General features: G+C 48.5%; 1 protein-coding gene across 17 annotated transcripts in view; it reads right to left on the bottom strand.

Moving 5' to 3' along the window:
• Positions 1-23,936, bottom strand: part of MSI2 (musashi RNA binding protein 2) — a 296,757-nt gene that overhangs the window by 214,049 nt on the left and 58,772 nt on the right. For all 17 annotated transcript variants that reach the window (XR_013776684.1, XR_013776685.1, XM_079325316.1 and 14 more), the window contains exon 6: positions 14,490-14,582. Coding sequence is in view for 15 of the 17 variants with exons in the window: in XM_079325316.1 (XP_079181442.1) it covers positions 14,490-14,582 (93 nt within the window). In the remaining 2 variants the exon portion in view is untranslated. The remainder of the gene's footprint in view (positions 1-14,489; positions 14,583-23,936) is intronic.

Raw genomic sequence — 23,936 nt, 5'->3', positions numbered from 1 at the left:
CTGCAGAATGCCACAGCATTTCCCTGTGTGTTTTCCAGCTTCAGGACCAGCAAATATCAAAGAGCCCCCTCCCTCACTCCCTCCCTCCCTCCCAGGCTGGATCTCTCTGGCAGCAGGCTCTGTGTGATTTACATCAGCAGAAGCTGTAGCCCTGTTTTCCCCAGCAGCTCCTCAGAGGAAAGCTTACAAACTTAATTCCCTCTTTACATTTGCTTATTCAAGTTCCAGCTGCATCTCCCCCTAACGTCCCATTAGGGTTTTCCTTTTAATTACTTCTTCATGTCATCTGCGCCTTCCTCGCCAGCTCCTCTTTCCAGGAACTTGGCTCTCCCTCCCTGGCCCCTTTCACTGAGTGTGTTTTCCTTCCTCCAGTCTCCCTCAAGCCTCCACATGCCAAATCCTGCCCCTGTCAGCCCTGCTGGGCTCCCACCTGCCCCAGGTGACAGCAGGAAGGGGACACAGGGCTGGGTGTGCAGCACAGGCTGTTCTTGGGACTGCCAAACCTCCAAGGGCAAGGAACACAAACTCCTTCACTGCAGGCAGCTCCCTCTGCTGCACCCAACACCCCCTGGAAACTCCTTTAAAGAACCTTTAAAGCCTTGGAGGGATGATGGCAGAGGGGCAATGGCATCCCTGAGCCACACAGCAGCCAGCTCACTCCCAGGGACAGACCCCACTCCTGCTCAGGCTCTGCATTCCCTTACACATTATACAGGCTGAAATAGTTCTCCACACTCATGCTCATCTTTTTTTGCACTGCAAGAGCCAGAAAGACATCTTTCTTCTGAGCTCTGCTTAAAGATCACCTCCACTACCAAGATGAAAGACTGGAATTAATGTCAAGATCCTCAGGAGAAATGAGTTTACTCACATGGCACAAGCCATCAGAAAAGGAAATTCACCCACAGATAGATGGCTGATAAATAACTACAAATTCAGGCCAATATCCTTCAAGTTTAACTACACATCACTGCAGAACACAAGGCAGATCAGCTTTTGGACAGCACTTAGAATATGTAAAGGGCTATAAAAGTATTATTATTACCACCAGGCTGCTGAGGAAGTCTCCTAGATTTACCATCTGGGAAAAATAACAGATTTAAACAGCCAGCGTGAGAAAGTCACAAGAGCAGTTAAGTTTTTCCAAGCACCCTCCCAATCAGTCACAGATGATGCAAAATAGCAAAACTGCTTTTCTCACTTCACCTTAGTTCCCAGGAGCCAGGGAGGATTAAGGAGCCAAACTTCCAGGTTGTTACAGATCCTGCTGGTGCCCAGCTGGCTGAGGGCACAGTGCCAGGAGCATCCAGCAGCAGTGCAGGCACATTTCCCTGCACAAACCACAGAGAGCATCACAGCCCACTGCCCCCTCCTCCCTGTGATGCTCAGTTCAAACAGGATGATTTGTTCTGCATGAATATTTCAGCAGCACTCTGAGCAGGGGAAGGGATTCCTGCCCTGTGGCACAGAGCTGCAGCTGGAGGCTGCACAAGCTGCCAGCACCAACACCCCAAACCTGCCTGGGCAGGGCACAGGGGCCAGGGAGAGGCACGAGGAGGAGCACAGAGCCTCCACTCAGTGAGACAGAACCAGGGAATGGTTTGGGTTGGAAGGGACCTTGAAGATCCATGGGCAGGGACACCTCCCACTGTCCCAGGTGGCTCCAAGTGTGTCAAACCTGGCCTGGGACACTTGCAGCTGTGCCAGGGCCTCACCACCTTCACATCTTCCTAAAGATGCTTCTCCCAGCCCACCCTGTTCAAAACCAAGTGTGCAGCTCACAGCTCGTGCAGGTAAGCACAGCTCCAGGGCTGCTGACACCTGGACCAGCTGCTCTCACACCTTCTGTGTGCAAACCAGCCCCAGTTACCTCCAATTCTTTCATTTTGAGAGCCCTGCCCTGATCCCCAAAGGCCAAGGCAAAACTGCAAACTGCCCTGGCCTGTGTGCACAGCTCCTGCCCAGTGTGAATTACACCATGTAAAGAGAGGTCAGGATGAGCCTCCAGCCCCAAAAGATGCATTATCTCAGCCTGCACCTGCTGCACCTTTTACAGAGCAAGTTTTTAGGTCAAGGAATGGTATATAAACCTCTCCACTTAAACAGCAAAGAAATGGAAAACACGACCTGTGAGTCAACCAAGCACAAAACTTCCTTCCCACCAGAAACCTCCATCCTAATTATTGATGAGCACAGTGCAGCTCTGGCTTTACAGAGGTTTTCAGTCATCCCTCTCAGCCCTTCTGAGAGTGGGAATAACCAACATTTAGCACTTATTTACTAGAGAAACATGACTGCAAATGCTAGAGATGCATCTGCTGCTGCCAGCAAGGTGTTTAAGCCTGGCTGGGACAAAGATCCCACAGCTCCAAGGCCACTCTCAGGGAGGCAGAGCACAAAGGTGGGAAGTGCTTTTGTCCCTCCATTTACTTTTGCCATCCTGGGCATTGAATCTCTGCAATTCTTCTGTTTGACAGGATGGGCAGCTCTCTTTCTTGATTGCTTTCTAAAAGTACAGGAGGGAGAGGCAGAGAGCTTCAAACCATCCAAAAATGGTAGAATTTGTGTTACACTTAAACAAACCTCTGGCTCCAGCTGCCTGGAACTGAGAATCAGGATCTGCTCTATATAATGGGACAATGTCTGATTTTTGTTCCTTGTCTTTTGTTTTCCTTTTCAGAGGTTTATTTTTGAAAGAGGACTGTGTAGCAGGGCCTCTTCCATTTCAGGGAAAGTAAACAGATCCCTTTGCAGGCAGGCTGAGGGTGAAGGAACAAAGCCAGCTAGACTAAACTGTATGAAGGTGAATTTATTTGTCATCATTTGGTGTCTCACAGCACTGTGACTTTGATCAAGGTCGAGGCAAGGTGCTGCACACAGCAGCTCACCCCTGTGAGCAGCCTGCAGTACAGCAGCACCAGGAAAGCCACACTGCCAGTCCCAGATTTGGACAGAGACCTGAATAAGACCAAAATAACACAGATCAGAGCCACGTCAGCAGAGCTGCACTCCTAAACCCAGCACAGCATCCCTGCATCCCTCCCTTCATCCCTGAGCTCATCTGGCCAGCTCAGAACATCATCTGCCCCCAGGAGCAGCCTACCTGAACTCAGCTCAACCTGCAGCAGGGACCAGCCTTGGCCAGGGCAGAAAGCAGCCAGGTCACCACCCCCAGCCCATCAGGGCAGTTTTACACAAATACCCAAGTGCAAAGAGACTGTGGGCACACAGGGACTCATTTGGGATAGTTAAGGGCTGTGTGCTGCTTCCAAGAACAGTCTCTGCAAGAGTTTGTGTGCTATACCAAGACTAATCCCTGGCTGCAGACGTGCTCTTAAACAGAAGAAACAGCAGGGGAACTCCTAAAATCAGAGTTGGGATAATTCAGGGAAGTCTCAGTGACAGGAGTGGACCCTGTCAGAGCTGGGTTTGCCCAGAGCACTCAGGAATAGGAAATTAAAGGGGCAGGAGAGAGGCCAACCACTTCTTCAGCCCAGTGGGGAAAAAAGGCAAGCATGATAAATATTGAAGTTCCTGCTTATTAGGAAATACTTGGCAAAACCTGTGAAGCCTGAAGGGGGTGTTCAAGAGAAGTGTATTTGGTGTTATGGGAAAGTTAATGAGATGCTGTAACCATATCATATATGGAAAACTAGGTGAGGCCCCTGTGGGCCATTATATACTGCAGGAAACTTTATGGACACTATAATGCATTATTTTTAATGATTCCCTTGCCTCCTTCAGGCCCTGGATACCAAGAAGAGCCTGCCTGGCTTCCTGGTGGTGTTCCAGCAATGACACCTTGCTTGTTGCTGCATTTCTGGGTTACTTTAATGAGAAATAATTGGGTTATTTTCTGAGATTCCACAAAGCCCAGGCACAAGGAACCAACACAGAGAAGTTGCTGCTGTGTCTCAGTCCCTTCACAGCCTCTGCCTTCCCCAGGGTCTCCTCTCCTGCTTAACCATTTACCCACAAATGTGCCCACAGAAACACTGGCACTCTGCAAGTTCAGGTTTGCACTGTCATCATCCATCTCCAGGGAGAGCCAGGCCATGGAAATAACCAGCTGCAACATCACAACGATTGCCCCTGCAGGAGATGTATATAATGAAAATTGAAAGCTGCAGGATGAACTTCTTACATACTTGTCCTCTTGGTTTATTCATCAGAAATAATTATCTGCTCTCGCATTCACAGGAGCACAGACTTTATGATGTACATCAAAATTTAATGGATTTTTAATAATACTGTAACTACAGCAGAAGCACAAAAAAAGACAGCCATTAAACCATATGTGCTGTGTTGGTGGGTAAGTGGTGTTGAGCAAACATCAACAAGGAACCACAGTTCAGCATCAACAATGGCAAAAGGGAACTGCTCCTTCCAGGATCTGGAAATGGGAGCGAGCTCTGACCTCTGTGTTTAGCTTAAAGGCTCCTCAAAAACAGAAATAAATAAGCAAACTGAGTTTCTGAGTCTCAGGATCCTGCAGGTGGTACCCTTGGCTTTTACAAGCACCCAAACACCCCAAAACTGAGTTTCTCCACCTCTGCAGGGAGAGAAGGAACACGAGCACATCCCATGACAGCAGCACTGGTGCCAATTAAAGAACTCCCAGGATTTCACAGGTCTATTGATGTTATTCCACGGGCATCAGCAGAAATTGTTGCTCCAGCAGGAGAGACTGACACTCCAAACACTCTCCTCAGCAGCCAGGCTGAGCTAACGAGTGGCTGTGAAGCATCTCCATGTCACCAGCACTTGGACAGGCATCTATTTATAGCCTAAGAAATTATATACGTGGTGTCCCCACCAACAGTGACACATCTTCATTCAGGCATGAGTCACCTATTCACAAGCACGTTTCCAAAAATAAATCCTATTTACCAGAATTAAATTCCACACCTTCGGGGAGAAATTGCCTCCTTAAAAAAAAACCCAGGCATGTCAGAAAAGCAAAGAAGAGCAAAGAGGCACTGGAGCCCTCAGCCTGCAGGTGCCCACGTTCCCTGGGACCAGGCTGAGGCTGGAAATTCAAGATCCAACAATGAAGATTCTCGTGTGCTGTCAGTACAAAGCCAAGGTCACCAGAGAGCTGCCGGCCAAACAGAACATCCAGAACATTCTTGGCGCCTGCTTTGCAGAAACAGTGAGAATATTGCTGTTATTAGAGAGAACAGACAGACAGAGAGCCAAGTAATCCCAGAAAATGTAGTGTTAAATAGAGGGTTCAAACCACAAAGCTGTTGATGGGGAATGTTAAAAACGTCGGCGTGGCTGAAAGACATTTGCCAGTGGTGGGAGTCAAGCACCAGCTACTGTTCAGCAGATGCAATAAAAATGGTCAGGGTCCTGGGTAATGGGACCAACAGTACAGTTGTTGATCCAAATTATACCCAGAAAGCAGAGAAATAAATGGCTAAATAAATAAATAATGCAAAAATGGAACAAGTTCAAACTTCTTTTATAGTAATAGTCTCCAGTTGAGCATAATCACCAAAGCTATAGTGATAAGATTGCCAAAACTAGACAAACATCTGTGAGATGAATTCATCTCGGAGGGGAAGCCAACAGCTTGTTATCATTAAAGAGGCAATGCTCTCCCTGCGTTTGAACTGCAGGCGCCTTGTTACTGCTCTGCCGAGGCAATTGCACCAGATGTTGGCAGCTTTCTTCAGATGGATGACAGGCACCTGCTGCTGGGGAAATTAAATGCTCCTCAGCCTCCTCTCCTTCAGGGGAGGGTGGGCCAGCAGGGGAAGGGGGGAGTGGTGCCGGCTGACCCTCTGAAATAAACCTATTTATGCAAAGTGACAGTAAGTGCTGGTTTGCCAAGCGGTGAAACAGAGTGGAAATTCATTGGATCTCTTCCATTGCCCCCGGTGAAATCTGCTCCCACCCTCCCAGCCCTGACAATTAACATGGCACGGATCTGAACTTGTTAAAGCACTCAGCAGAGTGAGAGATCCCACAGGGGCACCTCAGCCTGCAGGGCCACTGCTCACAGGGTGACTGGGAGCCAGGGGGCACAGCCAGAGGGGTCTGGCACCCCCTGTGCCCAAAACATGGGGTCTGGGCATCCCCTGTACCCAAAATACAGGGTCTGGCACCCCCTGTACCCAAAATACAGGGTTTGGGCATCCCCTGTGCCCAAAATACAGGGTCTGGCACCCCCTGTACCCAAAATACAGGGTTTGGGCATCCCCTGTGACCATAATGGGGTTTGGATACCTCCTGTGCCCGTAACGGGGTCTGGGCACCCCCTGTACCCAAAATACAGGGTTTGGGCATCCCCTGTACCCACAATGGGGTCTGGGCACCCCCTGTACCCAAAATACAGGATCTGGGCATCCCCTGTGCCCATAATGGGGTTTGGGCATCCCCTGTGCCTATAATGGGGTCTGGGCATCCCCTGTGCCCAACACAGGGTTTGGGCACCCCCTGTGCCCAGCAAACACCCATCCTGAGCTGGCAGCCCCCCAGTTGAGCTAGCAGCCCCTCCACAGCCTGCCACCCCAGCAGGAGGATCAATGGATGCTCCAAGTGGAATCCTGCACGTGTCCCTGTCTGCTGGAGTTTAGGATCAGTCTCCAGGAACAGGGCTGCAGTCGTGCCCCCCTTTCCCCACCACACACACTGCAGGTGCCTCACCTGGAGCAGCAGCAAATGGAACCAGCACTAAATGGTTCAATAAAATGGTTTTTAAACTGTTTTTTTAAAAAGGAAACACAGAGCAGCTTCTTCCTGACAAGAGTTGTGAGTGTTTTGGAAGAAACACCACAAGGTGTTAATTGCCCTAGACCTGGAATCATTTCTTTATGAATATCCAGCACTCCTCCAACCTGCAGAGGCTCCTTCTGTCACCCAGAACCATCCCAGCAGCTGCTCCCCCCAAACCCTGTGCATGTCCCCAGCACACACAGCACTTGTTTGATCTCAACTGGCCACATGCATTTTGGGTGCCCTTCAGATTAGGAGGCAGTTAATCCTCATTCTGCTTAGATTATCTTAATTGGCTCTTTGTTTGAGCTACTTTGCCCTTGTCCCCGTTTCTGCACTTGTATTTATAAATACATTTACTGTACCACACTCTCCCTCTCTGGGCTGGCAGGACTGGTAATTATTGATGTGGCTCATGCTTCTACCCAAACATGTGCAGCACTTTGTTTCCCCCTAAGAAATTAATATACTAAGTGTTCCTAATAGAGAGAGATGTGAATGATGGACATCAATGAATTTCATATTCTACCTCTGCAGAATTAAGTTTAATTAAACTGCTCTCACCTCGATATTCCATGTGTGAGCAAAACTGAAATATTTTACCTGTAGGACTGAACAATATGGCCATTCATTTCCATGTGGAAAAAGCATCATTACACCTGCTCCTAGTAACTTGTGCTCTTCTTCATGTTTGGAACAATTTTTACCAAGCTCCTCCTGAGCACTTTTAAAACAATTTTTTTTTTTTTTGGTCCAGCTCAGAGCTGCATTTAAAGCATGCTCAGGTCTCCCCTCCACTCAGTGCTGGGGTATCCAGGATGTGGGGTGATGGCACTGAGCAAATGCTGACTCTCCAATTAATTATGATTTAATTAAACCAGGGGAGCCTCCCCAAATCTGCAAGCAGGAAGGAGAGAGCAGGTTTCACTTACACCACACCAGGTTTAAATCACTGCTGATTTATCTATCAATCTCTTTTTTTTTTTTTTTCATTAGAGAACTGGTGCTAAAACATGTGTTTTCCCAAAGCCAGGCTTTGGGCCCCTGAGTGCAGCACCCACACCTGTAAATAACTCCTGGAGCTGCACTTCCACACAAGTGCCAAAGTGGAATCTGATGCAATTTCACAGCAGATATTGAAAATGTCCATCAGATGTTTCATTCCAGCCCAGCTTGCTGGGGCAGAGCTCCAGGCAGCCTCAGACAGGGCTCAGAGATGCCACCACAGCCCTGCCACCCAAATCATCTCCCTCCAGGGAAATTCAGCCTCTCACTGGGGCTGAATCCAAGAATGCTCCAGGGGTAATGTAGAGATGGTACCAAACAGGATTAACTCAATTTGTTGGGGATTTTATACAGCCTATTGCATTTGTATGAAATAAGAGCAGGGGTGACTTCCTTGGGGTCTCAGAAAGGATACAGAGAATTTCCATGGGTTTGGCTCAGTTGTAAAACTGACACACAAAAAAGATTCCCATGCATGTTGGAAGACGAAACCTGAGTATTTTCATGTAATTTTTCTCTCCCAAAACACAGCCCCTGAATAATGATTGATTTCACTCATCTCCCACAGGCTCCTCAGCACCTCATCAACCAGAGCAGAAAAGGAAATAAAACTGTTCTTCAACCTTCTGCTGGGCACTGATACTGCCCTCATACCCACAAATCCTGCCTCAACATTTCCTCTTTTCATAAAACCCAGGTAGAAACCAACATCTAATTTACAACAAAACCACTTCCACAAAGCATGTGGCTTATTACAGACCACCTCTAAACTGACTTCCTGTGTACAGCTCCTCACTGGCAGCAGGAAAATAGTGGCTGCTTTTTAAGACATCAGCAAGTTTCTCAGTTTGTTTAAAAAAAAAAAAAAAAGAAGAAGAAGAAAAGCATGTGTGGGAGGGAGAAGAAATAATAAAGGTGCTTTAGGCCATGAGGGAACCCTACATCCCAGATCCCTCATCAGATGGCAAAGCTAAAATTTAAAGAATATCCATTGTACTTTGGCACATCATGGATGTAACATGGAAATAAGGAAATGTGGAAGCAGTGGGATTTTAAGGGCAGAGGCAGCAGTGTGGAGGAGGTGGATGCTGCTCCTGTAACAGCAGCTCCCAAAAATTCTGCTTTTCCTTGTCCCCAGCTTATCAGGAGCTGCAAACAATGACGTGTTTGTTTATTGCTGGTTCTGTTTTGGGGATATGAAGGGATCCAAATGAAGCAAATTCTGCCAAGGTGCAGGCAGATAACTCAGAACAAGAACAGGCTGAGCTCCACAGCAGCCCCAGAGCTTGGAGCTGCTCTGGAAGGGAACACTGAGGGCACCATAGGTAAAAAACACCCCATCATGTTCTTTGTTTTACTGCACATTGAAAATGTTTTGGGAACTCTGGCTATTAGAGACTGCAATGTAAATAAGAGTCCAAATTTGTCCCTTCATCTCATAAAACATAACCAATTTCCAAGTACTGAACTGGGAAATGCAGTGCTGAAAAATGTGAAAGGCCAGCAATCTGTCAAACCCAAAAATGACTTTTCTGCAGAGCAAATGCTGTAAGGACAGCCCATGCATGTCTCCTATTGACCATTAAATCTACATCTCAATGTCCAGCTGAGGTGACAATGCAACCCAAACCCTCTGCCAAGGCTAAATTAACTAAGCTTTCACTTTGATACAAGCACAATTCCTTGCACCTCCTGACTCTGGCCTTAGCCCCAGCTCCACACAGACTTCCAAATCCCCCCAAAATGAACCCGTGGTGAGAAAACCACCTTTTCTCATGCTAACAACTTTATTGTAAAAACATCTTCAGAGGCCATACTCGAGGTCTCAGGGAAAAGTAAACCACTGGAGTGCTTAATGCCAGAGCAGAGCATTAACTCATTCACAGCCAGGCAGCCTGGCCAAGCAAGGAGGAGTTTTCTCCCCTGTTTTCCTGATTTATGTTTTCACAGCTGTCAGGGAGGAAGTGATTTATATAAACCACCCCATCAGGCTGAAATCCTGAGTGTGGATCCCACTCCTCCCCTCCTGCCACACTTCCACACAGAAAGCACAGGGACCTCATCACAAAGGTGATTTTTTCAAAGGTTAAACTGGTTATTATTTGCACCAGGGTCCATGTTCTAATGCAGGGTGTGGTACAACCAAAGGAGGAAATTCTCATTCTCACGTTTTGCTGTTCACAGCTTCCAGCACCATGGGGGTGTGCCTGGAGCCAGGACAGGTGTGAGAAGGTACCAGAGTCAGGCTACAGAAGGGACACAGGAGAAAACTACATGTTTTCAAAAGCTCAACAGTTTCACAATAAAAAAACCCCACTCAGAATCCAGGTATTATTATTATTATCCCACTGGTCTGTTCTGCATCTCACAGGAAATAACAAGTGACTGTACAAAACATTTCTAATCCACAGAGGTAATTCAGAAATCCTGTTTTGTCTCAAAATTTCCAAATCTTAAAAGCCATTCCTGAGGAAACAACATATTCCAGGTGAAGCTGAACCATGCCTATGACAGGTGTGAGGGATCTGTAGCAAGCCAGGACAGAAAACAAAATTAATGCATGCTGGTCTGGTCTAATTTCATCTGGAAATTTAAAATACAAAACAAGTGCCAGAGCCCCCTTGCCTGCAAGTCACTTTGGGATTACTGTGAAAGGCAAATTGAAGAGCCAGTGCTTTCAGACTGGAAGGAAAACATCTCCAGCAGTCTCAAACAGCAATATGGAAAAGTATTGTTTGTACACAAAACTACTTCACACATCCTCAAACATCACCATTCTGGTCCAAAAAAGGATAAATTCAAATTTGTGCTCTCCCCTACACAAGAGAACATGATTTTTCACCAAGAACAGTCCCACATGGACTGATCTAACAGCTCAGGACAACTGGAATATCCTGTCAAGGACACAGTGGCCTTTTCATTCCAAGCACTGTTCCCACCACAACTCATTACAGTGAGAAGGTTTTTACTCAGGATTCTGTTCCATAATTGGGCCCCAATGCTTCACCTGGAGCCCATTATCTGATCAATTAATGCCTGCATGCAATCAGGGTCCGTGGGCTCATCAGGGGCTCAGCCCCACCAGGGGCTGGGGCAGCCAAAGGGTTAAAATCCCATGTCAAGCACAAGTCCTGGCTCTGGACCAGAAGGGACATGGGAACCAGGGCAGCTGAGTTATAAAGGCCTTATTGTAGCAGCCCACTGGATTGGAAATGACTTGTAGGCCTAATGAAACAAAACTTTGGCAGTAAAACAGAATGAAAGGAATGAGACAATAAAAGAGAGGAACAAAGGGAGCAGAGTTGTTTCAGCTTAGGAAAATAAGCTCACTTTGTTGTTGGGAAAAGCCAAAGCCGATTAGGATAAACCAATGACTAGGCATAAGTCTTCCAAACTAATTACACAGTTGGCCATGTGAAGTGTAATTGCAAGGTGCAGCAGGGCTGGGCTGCTCCCAGGGCAGCTCTGAGAGGGAGCAGCACCTGGGCAGCACCTGGAGCAGGTCCTGGCAGCTCACTGCACTCACAGCACCCCAGGCCAGGCTGCAGGAGCCTCTCACATTTTTTTCCCCCTTTTTTAAATGATGCCTGATGCCTTAAATGCTCCAACATGTCCCAATATCAGAGCTCCAGCCAGCCAGAAAAGGGCAGATCTACATCCCATGGCCTCTCCAAAGGGGAGGGATGGAGGGATGGAGGGATGGAGGGATGGAGGGATGGAGGGATGGAGGGATGGCAGCCCCTCTGAGCTCCCCCTGCACATCCTCAGCTTTACACTTCTCATTTCAACCCTTCCAAAGCCTGATCTCAGCAGCTTCTCACCCCCAGCACAAGGACAGTGCTGGAGAGCCCAGACTGGGCAACATGGACAGGGAATTCATTCTGTGTGTAAGAATGTTTGAAACATCTCTGACTGCAACAGGAGAGGATCCCACAGCTGTGTCAGACTGTCAGCATCAGGAGTAACACAATGGCTTTTTTTTTACCTTCTGATTGGTGTTTTCCCAGCTCATCCTTCTGTCCTCCATGGATTCTGCTCCCTCCCATGCCTGGAAGGAGAATCCTTCCCTGGTGAGCACCAGACCCCCCAAGCCCCTCTGGGGAGCCCTGCAGCAGCTGCAGGTGCACAGGACCAGCCTCACAGCCCCAAGGCTTCCACTACACTGCTCCATGCTTGCTCTGGGATGGCTTCTGGCTTCACTTCCTTTTTCCCAGTTTTCCTCCACAGCTTATGGCAGCTCAGGATGCCCACCTTCCCAAAAGGAAATCTGTGACTCCTGGGCTTTTTCAGAGAGAAAATATCATCACTATGAGCAATCTTACAAGCTAAGTTTCAGGAATTATCATTACCACATGCTTTGGTGCTGTACCAACAGGCACTTTCACTGGTGGGTTTACTAAAGCTTTTCCTTTTCTTGGAGACAACAGTTCTGACTTTTCAAAAAGCTGCAGTTTCAAACTGAACACTTCACCCTTTCCTGCCAGCTCCAGCTCCATGAGTGAGCCCAGCTGGCCCCAAAGCTGTCCCCACATCCTGAGTTCTGAGAGCCACCAGAACAACCTCCCCTGGCTGCACAGCTCCTCTCCACAGCAAGTACAAACAGGATTTCAGCAACTCCAGCAGTCACTAAGCAATTTTTTCCACACCAATAAATAAGCTCAGCATTTCAAAGAGCAGATCACCTGAGCTGCTCTTATCAAACACGGGCGGCTCCTCACACATTAATTGTCTAATGCAATTTGCTTTATTTTAAGAAAGCTGTGGGCAGAGCTGGCCAGCCCATGTGGATCACTGTTTGGGAATGGTCTGGTGGAGAGGCAGGCTGTGTGCTGAGCACAGACCCTGCCTCAGAGGGCAAGGGAGTCCTGGAGGGGCAGGAAGGGGATGGAGAGGATTGACTCCTGTAAGGTGCTGCAGCACCAGTGCTGGGTCACTGGACCTGCACACAGCACCCACTGTCTCCAACTCAGCTGGAACACAACTCCCCATCTGTAAGGTCATTAACCAGCTCCTGAAACCAGAGCCTTGAGGAGAATCACCCCAGAACACCCCAAAGCCAAACTGTCCCAGCTGATGCCGTGGGGAGAACCTGCACCAAGGCAGAGTCACAGCCAGGCAGCCTCTGCTCCAAACTGCAGCAGCTCCCCAGACTCTCCCAGGCTGGCACAGGGACTGTGGAACAGGTCACCTGGAGGGACAGGGACCAAGCCTTGCAAAGCCTGAGTGCTGCAGGAGCTCAGCTTTAGAGCCTGGAGCCTCAGTGGGACAGCCCCAGCTGTGCTGCCATGGCAGTGGGCTCCTACCTTGATCCCAACTTGTGCCATTTTCCAGCTCCTTAAATTTTTTAGCCTGCAAAATTAAGACACTTGAAAAAAAACCCACTTGATTTTTCCAAAGTGCTGCCTTTGGGAAGGCAAACCTCTGCTAAGCTGTCTCAAGAATGGCAGAGCATGGAAGCAGAACCAAAGCATCCTGAATCCCCAGTCACTCCCTGGCTGCTGCATTCTCAGAGACTGTAAAATTGCAAGCATGAAACTACCAGATGGTGAAATTAAGAAGACTATATTAAGACAACATCCAGACAATATGCAAAGCACTTATATTGAAACTATTATTAACTTGAAAAATACAGGTTAGTGGAGTTCTGCAATTAGAAGTAACTACAGAAGAACCATCCAAGAGCTCATGTAATCCTTTAATAAAAGGCTCAGCAGGCTGTAAACATCCTGCCGGAATCGAAGATTATTATTGAAAATAAAATGACTGGTTTGCAAAACAACTATCAATCCAGCACAGGAACCATTTATAAACTCACCTCCTCAGCCTTCAACAAAACCCTGCCTGGCTCAGGCTTTTCAGGGCAGATAAAAGAAACATAAACTAACTGCAAGGAATGGGAGCTGCTTTGCTCTGGGATTCCCTGCTGTGTCCTCACGCAATCTTAAATCTGAAATATCAACTGCTGTCCCCAGGACAGGGATGGAGCTCTGGGCTGGAACCCTGCACAGTGCACACCCAGAGCAGGCAGCTGCAGGAGCTCATCACCACAGCAGCCCTGAACAAGTGTCCAGTGTGGGGATCAGGGACATCAGAGTCACTAAACTCCAGCCACAGCCTGGGCAGTGGGGTCTGAGCTGCTCCACCACAGCAAAGACAACTCTGGCAAGATTCAGATCTCCTTCTCTGCATCATGAACTTGCTTGTTTGGGGGTTTTGGTGAGGGCTTTTTTTGCTGTGGGTTTTTTTTGTTGTTGTTGTTATGCTTTTTTTAATGATGCCAGCATTCTACACATAGTTGCAGAAGGATTTTCTAATAAGAAATTAAGTGGATATTCTAGTGATTTCCACATTACTGTTGCTCTTCATGTGGTTCCTTCAGGCATTTTCACAAATTAATGAGCTCTCCAATAGGTCTATCTGCCCCTTTTTGCCACTGGAATTGGGGCTAACAGAAAGGCTGATTTTATGGAGAAGACAACTGTGCAATCATTCAACTAAGGGTCAGATTCTTCCTGAACAGACACAGATTCACCTCCCAGTGATGCTTTTTTCTTCACTGGAAGTAAACAGTGTTGGCAATGTTGTACACACACAAGCAACAAACAGAAAAGGAATCCCAGAGGCCTCAAGAAATGACATGGAAAGGCAAAAACTTGGCCCTCCTTTGAGCTCAGTCCTCAATGCACTTTTGTTTTTCAAAACACTCTTTAAAAGGAAAGGGAAGAAAGAACAACTGTAGTGCTCACTTGGGCAGAACTTACCTTGCCAAACTGCTCAAAGTATTGCTTCACATCTTCCACTACTGTATTAGCTGATAATCCACCTACAAATATTTTCTTTGTTCTTGTGACCATCTGTAAGAAATTACAAGACAAGCATATGGTTTAACCAGATTATTTCAAACAATATGTGGAAAAAAGAAACATTCTTCAGATCCCATCCCTAACCCAGATAATGAGAATACTTCTTTACAAAAGCAATTTCAATTCAATTTGATTAGATACTTCTTTCTCTGTCTTGTTTTGTTTTTATTTGAGAGATGGCTGAGTAAAGGCTCTCAATAACAACTCTAGCCCCCGGATATTTTTTTTTAATAAATGATTTTTATTGTGCCTCTCAATGCAAATATAAGTGAAAAAGGAGCCCAAGCACTGTATCTTCATAGCTACTGTCTCAAAACAGAGGTGCCTTTGCCCCTCCTTTTCCTCCAGACAGGCTGAATGCTCTTTGGCAGGCAAAGGCAATTACATCAAATCCAAGTGATGTGTTATTAAGTTTCCACGGGTCAGTTTAAAAGGAACTTGCACAGTTACTTTTAAAATAATCAAATGATGAAAGACAGGCAGAGCTGCCAATGCAGCATCCTCCAGCCACCACAGCCCAGGCTGGTGGATCAGCATCCCCTGGGCTGGATCAGGATCCCCAGGGCTGGGAACTCTCTCCAGGGCTGGGCACTCTCTCCAGGGCTGGATCAGCCCCTCCAGGGCTGGGCACTCTCTCCAGGGCTGGGCAGGCTCCAGCCCACCATGGGAGATGTTGGAGCCAGCCCTGGCTCACCCAGGAAACCAACACACAAACCCAGGCAGGGGAAGGAGCCTCCTCTGCAAACTGGGTGAAGCAGCAGCTCCCAGAGACCAAAGGGGAAAACACCCCAAATTCCAGAGCCTGGAGCTGCCTGGTTAAACACAGCCCAGCAAGCAGAGGCACAGGGATCCACCCTGGCCCCTGAGAGTTTTATCACTTCATTATTTTTCCACTAAAGACTCTGAAGATGCCTTTTATGAGAGCTACTGAGAACAGCCCAGACCTGCTCCACAGCAGGGTCAGGGCAAAGCCTCCATGGGGCTGAGACAAAGCCTGGGGCACCCCAAATCCTCCCAGCACAGAACAAATTCATCATCACTCCTGTCCCCACAGCCAAGCACATCAACCAGGGAAGATATTCCTCTCAATCAGCTCCATTCACACCTCACAGAGACTCACTTTTCTGTTTGGGTTTTTTTTTTTTTGTAAGTTAGGAAGAAAAAGAGACAAGAAAAAAAAATGTGTAAAAATTCAATTATTTTTTCCTGGCTGCAATCTAGGGCTCCGAAATTGAAGCCCAAGCATATATTTTTCTGTAGAAAATTGTCATTTACAAATAAAGAATTGGCTAAAGCCGACTTGTAACTAAAGGATTTTGCAGGGCTGTCAAGAGCCCTCTGCCTGCCAGCATCTGATTTAAGATCAGGCCAAGCTTCTGTTGTCATACAAAAGAGAGAGGAAAGCAATTATTCTAAAGCAGTATTTGAAATTATCATCATTTTTATATTTGACCAAGAAAGAAAGAAAAAGAGAGCTACTGCTTTTAGAAGCAAGATTGAAGGTTATAGGAAAAAAAAAAAGAGACCACTTTGTTTCAATAGCTCCAGTCAAAGAAAATATTGGTAATGACAAGCAAATTCACAACATTTTAATGCCTAGAGATGTGTTGTGAGCTGGGAAATGGTTTCAGAAATCAGCTCTTTGGTACCAAAGCAAAGCACAGAATTAACTCTGCTTTTCCAATCCACCTTTCCCTGAAGAGACTCTCCAGTTGCTTTGGTACCACATTCCCCCCAGCACCAGAGAAAACACAGCCTGAGCCATCCCTGCATCCTGATGAGCCCCAATGCAGCATCTGCTGCCCCCATCCAGATGTGGCACCACTGGCCAAGCCCAGGGACCTGGTGCCAGGGAGATGTGGCCATGGGGACAGGGGGACAGGGACAGGGGGACACAGGGACAGGGGGACATGGGCAGGGGGCACCAGGAGCTGCTCTGCTCTGCCAGGTGAGCTCTGCTCTGCTCCCAGGTGAGCTCAGCTCCCAGGTGAGCTGCTCTGCTCCCAGGTGAGCTCTGCTCCCAGGTGAGCTCAGCTCCCAGGTGAGCTCTGCTCTGCTCCCAGGTGAGCTCAGCTCCCAGGTGAGCTGCTCTGCTCCCAGGTGAGCTCTGCTCTGCTCCCAGGTGAGCTCTGCTCTGCTCCCAGGTGAGCTCAGCTCCCAGGTGAGCTCTGCTCTGCTCCCAGGTGAGCTCTGCTCCCAGGTGAGCTCAGCTCCCAGGTGAGCTCAGCTCCCAGGTGAGCTGCTCTGCTCCCAGGTGAGCTCTGCTCAGCTCCCAGGTGAGCTGCTCTGCTCCCAGGTGAGCTCTGCTCTGCTCCCAGGTGAGCTCTGCTCCCAGGTGAGCTCAGCTCCCAGGTGAGCTGCTCTGCTCCCAGGTGAGCTCTGCTCAGCTCCCAGGTGAGCTGCTCTGCTCCCAGGTGAGCTCTGCTCTGCTCCCCACACCTGTGTCTGTGCTGGTGTGGCCCCAGCACCCTGCACCATCACTCACTGGGACTGGGAGCAGCTGGAAGCAGCCTGGCTCCTGCTCCACCTGCACACCTTGCTCTGCAGTCCAGCAGTGAGTCAGGGCAAGGCTCCCCCAGGGAAAAGTGCAGAGCAGGTGGCTCAGGAGCAGGGCTGGCTCTGGACACACAGCCTGGACACCTGGGCACACTCTGCCAGGCTGGAGCACCTTCAGCCACTGAGGATCTTTATCTTTTGCTGTGAGTAAATCCAGAATCTGCTTTCTGGAGGCTGCCCACAACAGGGACACCCCAACAAGGATGGGGCCACAGAATCACTGGTGGGTTTGGCTCCTGTGCCAGCAGCCCCATCTGCCCTCTCTGGGGGAACAGAGGGTAACAGGAAGGGAGCTGTGAATCCATCACAAGCCCATGTTTTATTAACCACTGATAGGGGTGTGGGTCAGGCTGACACTCACAGCCCTGTGTCCCTGGACTTTGCAGTGTCCCACCCCCAGCCCTGGTGCTGAGGGCTCTGCAGGCTGTGCTGGGAGATGCTTCTGCAGGGTTTGTGTACTGAAGGTGTCTCTGTCTCACTGCAGGAGAATTGCCAGGAGAGGCAGAGCCCAGGCTGGTGTGAGCCCCATTAATTGTGAGCATCACAGACCTGCTCTGTTTGTATATGGTGCTGGTGCTGAGTTAATCAAAACACATGTGACTACTCCTGCCAGGAGCCATTCAAGGTTACATTCTCTTTACTGGCTTGGCTTTTGAAAAATATAATTACCTTTGTGCTCTGGAAGTGAGCAAACACTTCAGGAGGTGCAGGAGCAGGAAGAAAACCTTCCCTGCCTCAGCCAGCCATTCTGCTGAGTTGATGGCATTTTGTGCAAGGTGATGGCTGTAATTAGATCAGTTTGGGGTGTATCAGGTGAATCTCCTCTGAACAACAGGCTGAAGATGCAGTCTCTGGGAACAGAAGTTTTGTCCCACTCGAAAATGTCAGTGCAAACCTGAGCTAAGCCAGGTGAAATGAAGGATTGAGGGTTTGCAGGGCTGGGGGCTGCAGCCCTGAACACCCCTCACACTCACACAGTAATGCTGCTCATCATCTTCTTGTGGCTCTTCCTTCTCCACCAAAACTGCCTTATTATCCTGACTAGTAAAAGTGAATAGAGAAGATTTTAAGCTCATGAAATATTTTGCAGGATACCCAGAATTTCAAAATCTCAAGCAGTAAGTATCCACCATTCCTCCTAGATGAGTCAAGGCCCTGTCTACATTTAACAAAAAAGTTACATATTTAACTCCAGGGTAATGGCTTTTAGTATCATTTCCCAACCATTCTGACACAGCCTTTTAGCTGTCCCCTGCCTCCAGTTTTATTGCAGAGCTCCTGGCTCAGGATGAGGCTGGAAAGGAGGAGTGCTGACACCCAGCTGGCACAGAGAGGAGCCCAAGTGTGCCACTGGCAGGCCGTGCTGGGAAGTAAAATCCACAAAAACCCCAAAGCAGGAGACAGAGACAAACCCAGCACATGGGGCTCAAGGAACACCCTGGAAACCTGTGCCTGAACCCAGCACACTGGTGTGGAATTCACCAGGGCTTTGCATCCTCAGCTTCTCATATGGTGGAAGTGGACTAGAGTACTAAGAGTGAATCTGCATGGCAAATTGCTGAAATTAGCATTAATTTCAGATTAAACTAATTGTGCATATGTAAGTGTTTTCCAGAGCACTCTCCTCTCTCTCCTGCAGCAGTGTGTGCAGGGGTGCACGTGTATCCCAGCCTGCTCACCTCTTCTGCAGTCTGGCATTCCATCATTTCTAGTGTTTCCACCTTCTAAATAGGTTTATAATTGGAAAAACCAGCTTTGGTATCTGTGCTGAACTGCATTTTATACCCCATTGTGCTGTACATTCAAACTGCAGCATTACTTCTAATTAAAAACAACAATAATTCATGTAACAGGAGAAGTGATCTTGTTAACAGAACAGCCAGGCTCCTTTGGCAGAGCACACACCATAAGAATTCTCCAGTTTTTTTTTAGTTTTTTGCCTCTGGGATCCTCCTAGGAAGTTCCAAGGAGCTATTAAAAACTCAGCTGAAATGTGATGCAAAGCGTTCAGTGCGAGCTGCCAAGCTCTGCCTGCTCCCAGAGTTTTCTCTGGAGTTTTTACCTGTCCCAGGTGTTTCTGCCCAGCTGGCAGGTGAGGGAGGGGCTGTGCTGAGCTCTGTGCTCAGCAGTTTGTGCTGCATGGGGCAAACACCCACCCTGAGCCCCAGCCCTGCAAAGGCAGCACGGCTTTACGTGCCACCTACAGCACGCTTAAGTATCCAAAATAGGATTTCAGCAGGACTTAAATGGGGCAAATACCTTGTGCCTGACCCTGTGTAAGCCCCTGTCAGCCTGTGAGAACTGCTGCAGCTACAGGAGCGACGTGGCAGTGAAAGAGCTCCTTAATCCCAGCAGCCAGCACACATTCCCAGCGGGGCAGATCGGTTCCCTGATTTCTGGGAAAACACACAGGGGTTATATTCTCCCAGCCCTCCTAGAAACTAAACTGTTAACCTGGCCCCTGCTGTATTCCTGGGTTTTGGCTGCCTTGGGTTCTGCTGGGAGTGTTGGGCAGTGGTTTCCCCCCTGCATGGCATCAGCAGGAGGCAGAACACACAAACTCATTTTTCCAAGACAGAATGAACTGGCAGCAACTGCCAAAGCCATCCTTGGAGTTTCACAAGCAAACTGGCCAGGGGCCAAGCAAAGCCCTTCCTGCTCCTTCTTCCCAATTACTACTGGATTTAACTCCCTGACCTGCCCCCCTTGGGAGGAGCAGCCCCTCACTCACCCACCCCAGGTACAGCCAGGGATGGCAGCCTGCCATTGCCCCAGGAAGGGGCTGCTCCCAAAAAAGGGTTTGCTGTGCTGGCAGGAGCATCCCACACACCCCCTGAGCCACCTCAGCTCTCCAGGCACAGCAGCACCTTTACCTGCAGTGACACCTTTACCTGCAGCACCTTCACCTGCAGCAGCATCTTTACCTGCAGCACCTTTACCTACAGTGACACCTTTACCTGCAGTGACACCTTTACCTGCAGCACCTTTACCTGCAGTGACACCTTTACCTGCAGTGACACCTTTACCTGCAGCACCATGCTGAGCTCCCTGCATGGGAGATCCAAGCCTGAAAATCAGCCCCAGCTGTGAGAGCTCAGCACGTCTTTTGAGCAAAATCTGGCTTCAAGCTTCATATCAAAAGATGCAATAAAATTCAGCAGAGCCAGCCTACCCCCCTCCAGAGCCCAGGAATAGCTCCTGGCCCCACAGCCTCCTAAAACCAGTTCTATCACATCCCTGAGGGCTGCTCCCACCTCCTGTGCTCCAGTTAACTCTTTTACAGGTTACAGAAGCACAGGCAGGAGCAGGGGAGCACAGCAAACCTATTTAAACCCCCATGGTTGCTTCAGCTCCTTGTGCACAGTGTGGTAGGAAGGAAACTCCAAATATTCACTGAGTGCAGACAACTTACCCAACCTGCCTGCCTGATTACTGTTCAGCAGTGCTTAAAAACTGCATTAATAACTTTAAACGAAGATAATTATTTTTAAATTAATACATCTCAGAGCCACAAATGGAGAGCACTGCCCAACGTGACTGGGAGGGGGGATTTTTGCAATGCCCAAGTAATGAGGGACAAAGGCCCCACTGGGAAGCAATTAAGGCTCTGGTCCTAAATCTACAGGCTACTGGCAAAGCTTCACCTTGTGCAGGCAGAGAGAGAGAGGGGGAGAAGAGGGAGGGGAAGAAAGGGGGGGTGGATTTCTGCCCAGGGACTCACTTTGGCAGCTGTGCCAGCAGAACTCAATGGGAGCACAGATTAAGTGGCCTCTGCCATTCCACCAACTCCTCACCTGTGCTACACCACCTTCTCCAAGGAAACATCCTGGGCCATGTCCAGCATACAACCAGGAAACCTCTGTGCTCCACATGAAACTCTGACAGCCACTGTTTCCAAGGTTCATTTGTAGCACAGCTCTGAAGGTGAAGCAGGATGGACCAAAGTGGGGAACCAAGCTGCTCAGCTTCCCAAAACCAGCCCAAGTCCTTATTTTTTAATCTGGAGCAATACAAGAAGGCCCTGGCTGTCCCTGCTCGCCCAAAGGCAGGACAGCAGGGAGAGGCACATTCCTGTGCAAGCTGGGCCAGGACAGACCCACTGACATCTCCATCCTGCCCCAGAGAGTGACAGAGGCTCCTGCAAGCTCAGGGAAAGTTCCTTAACTCAGTGTTCAACAAAATCCAGCAGCACAGCCTGAACTGGAAACTAAAAGGATTCTGCCACAGTTTGTAAATTCTTCCAGCTCCAAACATTGAGACCAGTCCAAAGAAATTTATTGCCTCTACAGTGCAGAGAGCATAACATAATTTAAATGCTTCTAAGTTAGCATCAACTAATTTTTCATGATAACCCTGTCAAATCAGGGATGGGAGCTCTCTGTTAAGATTCTAGATAATCTGCTAAAACAAGAAAAATTCACGGGAAGGGATAAGAAATGTGTGAAGCAATTTACCTCCTTCCCAACATACTCCAGATGATTTCTCTGCAAAGAACAAATGGAAACTTTAACCCTTAGCCTTGATTAATTCCATCTCCATAGTCTGGCTGCACATGGCAATCAGTTACTGATGAGCAGCTTTGACTCCAAGTGATGAGTGGAGCCCATGGAGTGCTGGCTCTGCTCAAGGGTGAGCTTTCCCTCTGATGGGAGACCACTACAATCTTGCAAAATGCCCAGATTTGCCTATGACTGCTGTTGAAATATTTGCCCAGTTTTATGAGATGCTGTGTTTGCTTTCATCCTTCCCCCCCCCAGAGAAAAGGGCTGGTGAATTATAGGAATTGCAGCTCTCCCACCCCCAGCCCACAAAGGGGAGATGCTTCCCTTGCCAGAGAGGGAACCCACCAGCCATTATTAAACCAACACTGCTGTCACTGAGGCAGATCAAATAACCCTTGACTGGGAATAAAAGGGCCCTTGAGGAGCTGCACCACAAATGAGGAGTGGAAGGAGGCAAGGGAAAACATCCATACTTTTAGCAAAGGAAGGCAGCACCTCACAGCTGCAAGAGCTTGTCTCCCTTGTGTGATGTTTACTCACTCAGTGACCACAGGGCAAGTGATTTCAGTCTCCACAGCACTGATGGATCAGAGAGTCCTGGGAGAAGCTCAGCTGGAGACTGCAGGGCTCAGCATTTAGCACACATTTGAACTGCCAGCATTTGGGGAAGCCTCATTAGGCTGAGTTGCACAGTTGAGGGCTGTGTGCCTTGATTTCCACAGAAAAGCAGAAACATCCCCACAGCCCAATGGGGCCTGGGAGCTTTCACTCATTAAATGCCTAACCCGCTGAAAGTCTGATTTGAAGGTGCTGGAATAGTGCAAGACATTGTTACTGACTTTATTGTTATTAAAGGAAGAATAAAAAAATATTGTTCCTAGCTAGGAAGGCCATATCAAACTACCAAGCAAGAGATAAATCAGCCGAGGTCTCCAAAAAAAGACATTATTTCTCCTTTACTCCAACATCTTAATGTGCATGACTTTTTTTGTGCTAGAAATATATTTCTATAAATCCTCCTCTACAGAAAGCTTTGCTTTCAGAAGGGGAAAAGTAGCAGATAAAATAATGCCCATCAAAATGAACTCAAGTCTCTAGTAACATAACTAAATGTGTAATGTTACAGATGTTTTATGGCCACAACGTCGGATCCATTTAGATCATTTTTACAAAGAAATATCTCCCCAGTGCTGGAAACCACACCAACAGCTCTGGGACCAATAGTTTATTCAAACAGAGATGCCAGCAGGGAACAACAACATCTACCCACCAAAACTTGGAGGGCTGATTTCCCAGGCAGGCACCATGAAAAGTGAGGGATGGCAGGCTGGGAGAGGGGCTGGATCTCAGCACAGAGCTCTCCTCCTGCTCCCTAAAACTGGCACAGCACAGCTTTCTGCCCCTCTGAGAGCCAGGAGGGCACTCTCACTGTGAGACCCCGTGGGAAGCACAGCCCACCCCAGCAGCAGGGACATGGGCACGGGCACCCCCTGCCCAGCACAAGCCCCTGCTCACTCCAGCACACACCTGGGCACACAAAGGGCATCACTCATGTGCCACCAGCCCAGCTCTGCCTGCAGTGGAGTTCTGCTCTCCAAGCCATCAGCCAGTCATACCCAACATCAAAAGATTTATGAGCCACAGTGATAACTGTCTCCCACTGCTTCGTTTGTTAATTGTGACTGGATTTGCCCTCACAAGGGCAGGAGCCCAATAAATCAGTTATCTCCAGGAAGAGTTTATTTAAAGCTGTTAACACTGCAAAGCCCAGCACTTGGCAGGAGGTTCTGCAGGATGTGTTTGTGCAGTTGTGTGCAGGGCAGCAGCCAGGGGGAAGGAAACCAGCTCTGAGCAACACCTGGATGGGCTCAGGTTTACCTGCCCACCACAACAGGCCACCTCTGGAGCTGCTTTCCCACAGGGAGCTGTGCCAGCACTGTCAGCACGGGCATGGGCTCCTCAGGCAGCTCAGGCATTTCCCCAGAGCAGGGGGAGCTGAGGCACAGCTGATGCTCAGGGTGCCCCAGCACAGCAGCTCAGGAGAGCTGAGCAGGGGCTGCACTGGCTCACAGCTGCCATGGAGGGACTCCTTCTACCTGCACCTGATCTGAAATAACAACAGGTCTCTAATAATGATGATGTTACTGAAAATAAACACTTGGCTGGATATCCACTCCTTCCCCATCCTGCCCAGCACAGAACTCTGCCAGTATCAAAGCCTATCACAGCTCAATACACTCACAGGCTTTCAAGTACCTAGATCATTACAACACTGCCAAAAATGTCA

The sequence above is a fragment of the Erithacus rubecula genome (genome assembly GCF_903797595.1).
Source record: "Erithacus rubecula genome assembly, chromosome: 22".
NCBI lineage: Eukaryota > Metazoa > Chordata > Aves > Passeriformes > Muscicapidae > Erithacus > Erithacus rubecula.
The sequence above is the reverse complement of the archived record's forward strand: the minus strand, read 5'-3'. Positions and strand labels throughout refer to the sequence as shown.